The 8107-nt window shown below is 47.5% G+C and overlaps 1 protein-coding gene across 2 annotated transcripts; it reads left to right on the plus strand.

Moving 5' to 3' along the window:
• Positions 1-391: 391 nt before the first annotated feature.
• On the plus strand, positions 392-7216 carry LOC104335192 (ankyrin repeat domain-containing protein 40). 2 transcript variants are annotated; one of them, XM_075441042.1, is made up of 6 exons: positions 392-538; positions 869-1017; positions 2538-3014; positions 3556-3731; positions 4438-4614; positions 6555-7216. In XM_075441042.1, the coding sequence occupies exons 1-5, from the start codon at positions 405-407 to the stop codon at positions 4579-4581; spliced, it is 1080 nt and encodes a 359-aa protein (XP_075297157.1). In that variant the 5' UTR covers positions 392-404; the 3' UTR covers positions 4582-4614; positions 6555-7216. The 2 variants fall into 2 exon arrangements, with proteins under 2 accessions (XP_075297157.1, XP_075297156.1); XM_075441041.1 differs by having other exon boundaries at positions 4438-7216.
• Positions 7217-8107: the final 891 nt, after the last annotated feature.

The raw sequence follows: 8107 nt of genomic DNA on the forward strand, positions 1-8107 counted from the left end.
ACCGGCCCGGCCCCGGCCCGTGGCGGCCTCAAGGCTGGAAGGCGCGGGCCGGGCGGCGTCTCCCCGGCGCCCGAGGGTCGGTTCCCTCCCGCTTCGCCCTCAGAATTCCCCTCGGGAAGGGCAGCGGCCGCGGCAGCCCCTGCGCGGCCCGGCCCCCGCCCCGGCCCGGGCACAAGATGGCGGCGGCCGGGAGGGCGCCCGGCGGCGCGGAGGGCCGGGGCGGAGAGGGCCCGGCGGCGCGGCCCTGAGGAGCCCGCCCGGCCCGCCGTCCCCTCGCCGCCTCCTCACGGGCTCGGCGGCCCCGCCGCGGCGGGGTGGGGCTGCAGCGGCGGCCGCAGCCGGGCCGAGGCGGGGGGGCGGACGGGGACGGGCCCCTGCCCGGCGCCCGCCGGCCCCCACCGGCGATGAGCGGCGCGGCGGAGGCGCGGGAGCTGGCGGAGCGGCTGCGGGAGGCGGCGGCGCTGGGGGACGTGGAGGAGGTGCGGCGGCTGCTGGGCGCGGGGGCGGACATCAACGCCCGCAACGAGATCAACGGCTGGTGAGGGGCGGCGGGGCCGGGAGCCGGGGGGCGGCGGGGCCGGGAGCCGGGGCTGCGCGGCTCCTCCCGGGCGGGTCGGGCTGCCGGGGCCCGCGGGCAGGCCCCGGGCTCGGCGTTGCTGCGGGGGGGCCCGGCTCCCCGCCGCGGCCTTGCCGGGGTGCGCGGGGCTCCCCGCAGCAGGCCGGGCACCCCCGTTAGAGGCGGGAGCTCTGCCTCGAGGGCGCAGCTCTGCTGGGTCTCCTGGTGGCGAGTGGGCGAATGCGGCCGGGCACGCCGGGGCCGGGCGGTAGGGCCGAGGCCGACAGCAGCCGCTCTGCTCCCTCCCCGCAGGACCTGTCTGCACTGGGCCTGCAAGCGGAACCATGCCCAGGTCGTGTCCTGCCTGCTGGGCGCCGGCGCCGACCCTGAGCTCCTCACCGCCGAGGGAGAGCGGGCCGCGCAGCTGACTTCCAAACCGGGCATCCGGAAGATCTTGGGAGGTACCGTTCTTGTCTTAAAAGTTACCTAGAATTCTTGGTCTAAAGACTAAAGCATTTTGAGTGCTTCTGTCTGAGGCGGTAGGTTGGCGAAACTTTGGCTAGGACTGTTGTGTCATTAGAGAGCTCCGGTTTGTAGCTGTAGCGTGTACTCGGGCAGATAGCCTGGGGGTTTCAGGTGGGAAGGCCGGTTATTCCGAGCTCTGTCATCAAGAGATTGAAGAGCCGTGTGCTGCTGCAGTCCTGCTGGGTCTCATCAAGCAGAAGCTGGCACGCAGGCTGCAAATGGAAGCTTTCACAACTGTACAGCTGTTGTCTGACCATAAGAAATCTTACAAATCCACTCCAAACAACGGCAGCATTTCCAAGTTATGGCTTCTGAGCATTTTGTTATACTGTGACTTGCAGGGTGATTGATTTTTGCCCCGTAATTCTGTCATCTTACACTTCTTGTATGCATAGCAAACCTAGTTAGATGTGTGCACCACTCCTTGAACGCTGCCAGAGCCTGTTTCCATCAGCATCGAGGTACTGTGCTCCAGATTAAAACGTAAAAGGGCTTCACCTTTGGAAGTGTTGATGTTCTGTCTTTTGCTAATTGCACTTAAATTGCTCTCTGCAATGATATGCTCTTACACCAACAGTGCATGGTTATCTTAGATGAAGTCGCAGCTAAATCGTGACTAAGGTTACAACAGTCCCAGCGGAGGGAGTGGCGTGTTCTTTGCGTGAGCATTTTTGTTTGCTTTTGGCAAGGTGCTGGTCTCTTGGCCTTAGTTCATGGCAAATGACTTGCGTTCTGTTTTCAGCATCTAAACCGGCAACTGTGCGTGAGTGAACTCTGTTCATGGCTGTGTTGGTTTTCTGTCTGTTAAGCTTTCACGTGTTTCAAGGGGAATAAACACGCATCGCTTACATTCTCCTACACAGTTTTTATTCTGGGGGTATAGTGCTGTTGAGCACATCTTTCTGAACGGCTCTGACATTAGCGCTAGTGTCCCGTAGTCCTCAGTCAGGCAACAATGTCATTTACTGCCGTACTTCTAAGCAAGAGAAGAGTTTTCATGGGTATCATACCAAATATTCACTTACCCAAAGAAATACTCGGTTTAATTTGTTGGCATGGGTCATAATAAACTATTTACAGCAGTGTCATTAAAAGCATCGCAGACTGAGATTTAGCGAAGAACTACGGGTCAGTCAGTTCCTTTGAAAATGCTGGAATAACGGTGCTAGAAGTGACCTATCTTTCAACAGTTATTTTTTTCCCACTTCTCTTTTAAAAAACATGATACCTTGCAGAAAATTGTAAATTTTTCTTTCATTTTATAGCTGCTTGCCTTCCAGGTGTTATATGCTTATGATAAATTAGTATCATCCTTTGATTACCTCAGAGTGTGATGTAGTTTTAAGATGCAATAGGAAAGCTAACTATATTCACAATGAGAACAATCTATCCAATAACATGGTGGGTTTTTTCCTTTCTCCATCCCCTACCCTCCTTTTTTAAACTTCATTAACAGAGGAAGAAACTGAATGTCAAGGAGCAAAGGATTTGAATTTGCCAATTGTTGCCAACTACTTGGCCAGCCCACCGTTCCCTTACGTTCACACGGAAGCAAGCATTCCAGACAGCCTGGCAGCATCCCGGAATGAAAGCGCTTCCATCTCCTCTGCTTCCCAGTGTGAAACTAGTCCTTGCTCATCAGCAACGCAGGCTGAAAGCGTCTGCACGCCCACGTCGTGCCACAGCGAGGATGGTTTTCCTGCCCTAGACACTGCAGAACAGCCGCCGGCAGCCGGCGCAGCACCGGAAGGCACCGAGCCCGAGGCGCAGAACGGGGCCGTGTGCCAGCCGCCCCGGCCCCGCGGCCGAGGCCTCATCTCGCCGGCAGCACCCCACCAGGCCGTACCTCTGCAAACCGACCATTCACCCACGGGGCCCGCGCCAGCCTTTCAGCCCTTTTTCTTTACTGGAACTTTCCCATATAACATGCAAGGTAACAAAGTGTAATTTCCCATCCTCCTATTATATTCTGTTCCGTGTTTTTGTTACGGGGTGAAAGATGAAGTTAAAGAATCATTCCACTTTCAGACTCGTGTGGAATAGAGGTGTGAGATGTTGAATTCCTTGGCCAAAAGTACCCAGAACCTCTCTTCCACTCTGCTAAGTAAAGTAACTGTTACACGGTATTTTAAACACAGTAATACTTTGCAAACTGATGGAAAGATCAGTCCAAGCACCATAAAAACTCAAATTTTGCAATATATTATGTAGTACTAAATGTGTGTCCGGTAGCTTGTAACGCCCTGACTTTGTGACTGGATGGATCAGATGCTGAACTCTGTAAACATGGTTCTCCTGGGTATTTCTGTTCAAATGGACACTTCCAATAACTGCGCGGTGTTTCTCAGTGAGGGAACAGGTATTGCATTATAACGCCTGAATTCAAAAGATAATGGTAGATACTTTAGTGTTAGCTTTGGGTTGTTTGGTGGGGCTTTTTTCTGAGGAAAACACTTCTTAATCTTTTCAATCAGAACTTGTGCTAAAGGTGAGAGTCCAGAACCTCAGAGACAATGACTTCATTGAAATTGAACTGGACAGACAAGAACTGACCTATCAAGATCTGCTCAGAGTGAGCTGCTGCGAGTTGGGCGTTAATCCAGAACAAGTAGAGAAGATCAGAAAATTACCTAATACACTAGTGAGAAAGGTAAGAATTGAAATCAGAGATTTGACTTTGCACTTTTCAGACATCAGAGGTTATTTTTGTAAAAAGATCGGCAAAACATGGCCTTGTGTTAAAAAAACAAGAACTGACTTAAGCTCACAAATTCAAAAGGGTGTTGGACTTTTCTTAAAACTTTATCGTAACTTACTTAAAAATATTCTTGTCAAAATACACGAAGTATTTCAGCTCCTAAAGCACATGAAACTATTACAGCTTGATTTTTTTTTTTTTAAATGTATCAGAACAGTGCACTAGTGTGCTTTTAACATAATTGCCACGTACCACTGTATTGTTTGCTTGCCTAAAAAGAACCCATAGTAAGGGGAAAAAAACCTACAAATTGACATGAATACTTTAAAGAGATGCCATTAACAAATGAACATGCTCTCCTGTTCCAAAAATACCTGTTCTGGAGGTCTGTAACTGAAATGCATTTGGTCGCAACTCTTAGTTCAAGTGACATGCACAAACAGTCAAATCGTGAGGTTCAAGGAGAGGAAAAAAACCCAAACACTGTGAAAGAAAGAGTGTATACTGGTAGGATTTTTCTTCTGTTATTATTTATTCCTCTCATTGGGTGTGACCTCCCTGGAATTTTAGTTTTTACTTCCTTTAGCTATTATTATTATAAACAATAATAACCAACAATGTTTAGGAGTAATGCATACTTCTGTCTGTTCTTTAAAAGGACAAGGATGTTGCCAGGCTTCAGGACTTCCAAGAGCTGGAGTTAGTTCTCGTGAAGAGTGACAGCTCTCCTTTCAGAAATGCTGCATCAACTTTGACCGAGAGACCATGCTACAACAGTAGAGCATCAAAGCTGACTTACTGACTCTTCTAGATGCATCTAGAGTACAAAAACCTGGTAATTATATGCTGCTGCTTTTTGAAGGCAGTGAATTAAGCGTGTAAAACCTTAAGTTATTGTTAGGGTTACTATTTTAACTAATAGTTTATCTTTTGTATTTAATATCCCCTTTGCTTTTATTTTTTTACTCGATACTGTATTCAGATAAGGGATACCTCATTTGTCTACTAAAATCACATGCTTCCAGTGTGTTTCAGTGAAGTTTATTGGTTGTATTTGGCAACAGAGGGCAGGAAAGACTTATTTATTGATATGAAAAGTACGCTGAGTACTCCCATTCTTTGACCAAATAGGAAAGAGATTGAGGAAAGTGTGTGTGTGTGTGCGCGTGCGCGTGCGTGTATGTATATTTTTTAAACTTCCTGATTAAGTTCAATGTCAGAGGATATTTGGCATACAATGAACAGTTGCTTTCTAAAAATGTAGAACTTGCAAGTCCTTAATCTCTTGCCCCTTCACAAAGACTTACCAAGATGTGTTGTCTTGCCTGCTGGCGACAGAAATATTTAATGCTCTGAAGTGACAGGAGACACATTTTCACTGGGCTGAAAGTAAGTGGAAAAAGAGTGTCCATATTTAAATATTTGTTTCTTTCCCATATGAGAATATTGTAACTTAAGTGATGGCAACCCTCCACCTCCACAAAAAAAAAATATGGAAGCCTTCTCTTAATTAAGGAGCATTTAAGTCACAAAGCAAGTTAAAAGTGCCCTTTCAAAAGAAAGCCCTTATGTTTCAGGAGCTCAGGAGGGGATCACAGATCTGTGTCCATGGTTTTATTTATTCATTTTTCCCAACAATGTGATGAGATGACGTGTTACTCACACTAAAAGTCACTACTGTTAAGTCAGGTGAATTCTGTATGCCCCCCCCAGCCCAGTGACGGGGGAGGGGTTAGCTGCTGCTGCGTGGGACGCAGAGCAGCACAGCAGTGTGCTCGTGAGGTGCCACAACTGTGGCACCAACTGGAAACACACACCATTAGCAAATAACTAACCTGTAACTTTACATGTTGCACAGGCTACTGTCACTTGTATGTAGAGTCAAAAGTTTTAGCCAGATGAGTACCAAAAGAGCTGAATGCTTCCAGGTGCTTTCACCTGATGGTGTGGTTTGGTTTTTTTTGGGGGGGAGAGCACCCCAGAATCTTGTTAAGCTACCAACTGCCCAGCTTGCATTTAAGTAAGTTAATAACGAAAACATCTGTCCGTGGGTTTACGAATGCCAAAGGTCATCATTAAAACAAACCTTGAAGCCACTCCCTTTTCAGTCCCAACAAAGTATTTAAGCTGCAGCATTGCTGAAGTATTAACAGCCTCAAGCTTTTCCTGTTAACGTGGTAGTCTGCAAAGTTACAGCTTAGGAGGCTTTTTGTCTTCTTTTGTACCAAAAACGATGATGATGACCTTTGCACCAAAAACCTGAATTGGGTGCAGGGGTGGGTGGAGGCGAGAGGCATTTGTTTTTTTTCTGGACCTGAGCTTCCCCCCTGCCCCCCCCCCCCCCCCCCAACAGTACTGATTTTCCTGCCATCTCTGCTTTATTAAGCTGCACTGGAGCCGAGTTTGTGCACAGCTGAGGCAGTGTTTGTTGTTGTTGGTCTGGACTGTAATGCTGACATTCAGACCATAAATAGTGTTTCGGCAGGAGCAGCATGGCTGCCCCCGGTCTTAGCTTCCTGCAGCACAGCTGCTTTGTCCTTCCAGTGGCTCCTCCAAGCAAGGACAGCAAAAGCATGCATGTCAGAGAACACGGCAACGCCTGCTGCCAGCAGAAGAGACGCTTGACTCTGGGTTCAAGGTTTTACCAAGTTAGTCTAGGCTTAAAATTCTTGCTTAGTGCATTCAGAATAATTATCATCCTCTGCCCCTTGCTCTGTAGCCGTCTTATCATTTGAACTCTGCCAGTGTTCTCAGTCCTGGCCCTTCTCTCTCCAGGAGCTGGGCTGCTGTAACGCCCGATGCACCTCCTGGTAAGCTCAAGACTGTGACGCAGTATGAAGTAAGATTTCCTAACTATGGCTCTCGCTTTGTTTTCCTTATAGGACAGGAAAGGAGTTTTTATTTTAACAGTATTTATCTTCCCAGCATAGCTTGGAGGCTAGTTCAGATTCTGTGCAATAACTGTTTGAAAAGCAGTAGTAGTTAAATGGTTCAAAATTCAGAATAATTCCTTTTCGGTTCCTGTGTTCAGGTAATCTGTGTAAAGATTGCCTCCGCTAATTACTGAACATCCAGCCATAGGAGCAGCTGGTTTAGAAAAGCTTTATTTGCTCTGTTTTCCACAAAGAATAACTGTTAATGTGATAAGACTAAAACTGTAATCATGATCTGACTGTAATAACAACAGTAAGTCTATGCATTCAGAGAAATATTTTTGTATGTTTTATGCAGTTTGATAAACTCTAAGGCACACTAGTTAACTGTTTTTTGTTTTTTTTTTTTTCTTCCTTTGAATAATAAACCCTTGATATGACAACTGAAACTAAGTTTACAGAACTTGCTGTTCTTCCACGGACAACTTTTGTTTGCACTACCAACTTGTACTGAACTGACATTGCTACTCCTCACTTATATTAAAGTCTCCGTTGTTTCAAGTACCTAGATCTATCTCTTCCTTTTTCAGGGGGTGAGGGGGTGATACACGGCACTCCAGCGTGGACAGGACGCTCTTAAAATTCTAACACAACTTTGACACAGACCAGTACATTTTTAACACCTAGAAGACGACTGTCAGGCTGCCAAAACCAATATGACGAAAGCATATACGAAGTGCTCACTTAAATAGGATGGGACAGTGCTAGACCTGTAACAAAGATGTGCAATGGAAGGTGCAAGAGAAACATTTGAGCCACGAAGAGAAGCAACAGGTCCAGGCAGTAGATGAATCATGTCTCGCACACAAGTTTCAAAAGGAATAGGTGTTCATGCAATGTCCGCAATTAGAACTTAGTTATTACTTGCTCTCACATGTATTTTTCGTTAGGTTTCTCCAAAAGAAAAAACAGACCACCCAGTTTCAATCCTCTGTGCCCCGCATGGGTGTCTGCTTTAGAACAAAAGTCAAAAAGGGAACTGGGGTGTCTGCATGTGGTATCCCTCCTCATCAAAAACCAGCACTTCACCAGAGGGACCAACATGCAGGTCCTTTTGTGAGTGCACTTCCACAGACAGACGATACGAGGCACGCCACAATCAGAAGTAGCAAGTTACAACAGTGCTCTGCCCAAGTATGACCTCAGTTACCTGTATGGTCATGTCCTGAATACTACCACGAAGGATGATACTTTAAGAAGGTAAATTCAATGCCTTACAGCACCAGCACTGAAGTACACTCCACTGTCTCTACTGCTGAACAGCACACACAGCAGTTCTTTTCCAACAGAACTAGGCTTGCTGGCGCTACAGCTTCGTAAGAAAGCATAAGGGATGTCTCACCTCCCCTGTATCTGTTGTAACATGCAGGCTGTGCACACTTACCAACTGCATAT

The sequence above is a fragment of the Opisthocomus hoazin genome, chromosome 21, assembly GCF_030867145.1.
Source record: "Opisthocomus hoazin isolate bOpiHoa1 chromosome 21, bOpiHoa1.hap1, whole genome shotgun sequence".
Lineage (NCBI taxonomy): Eukaryota > Metazoa > Chordata > Aves > Opisthocomiformes > Opisthocomidae > Opisthocomus > Opisthocomus hoazin.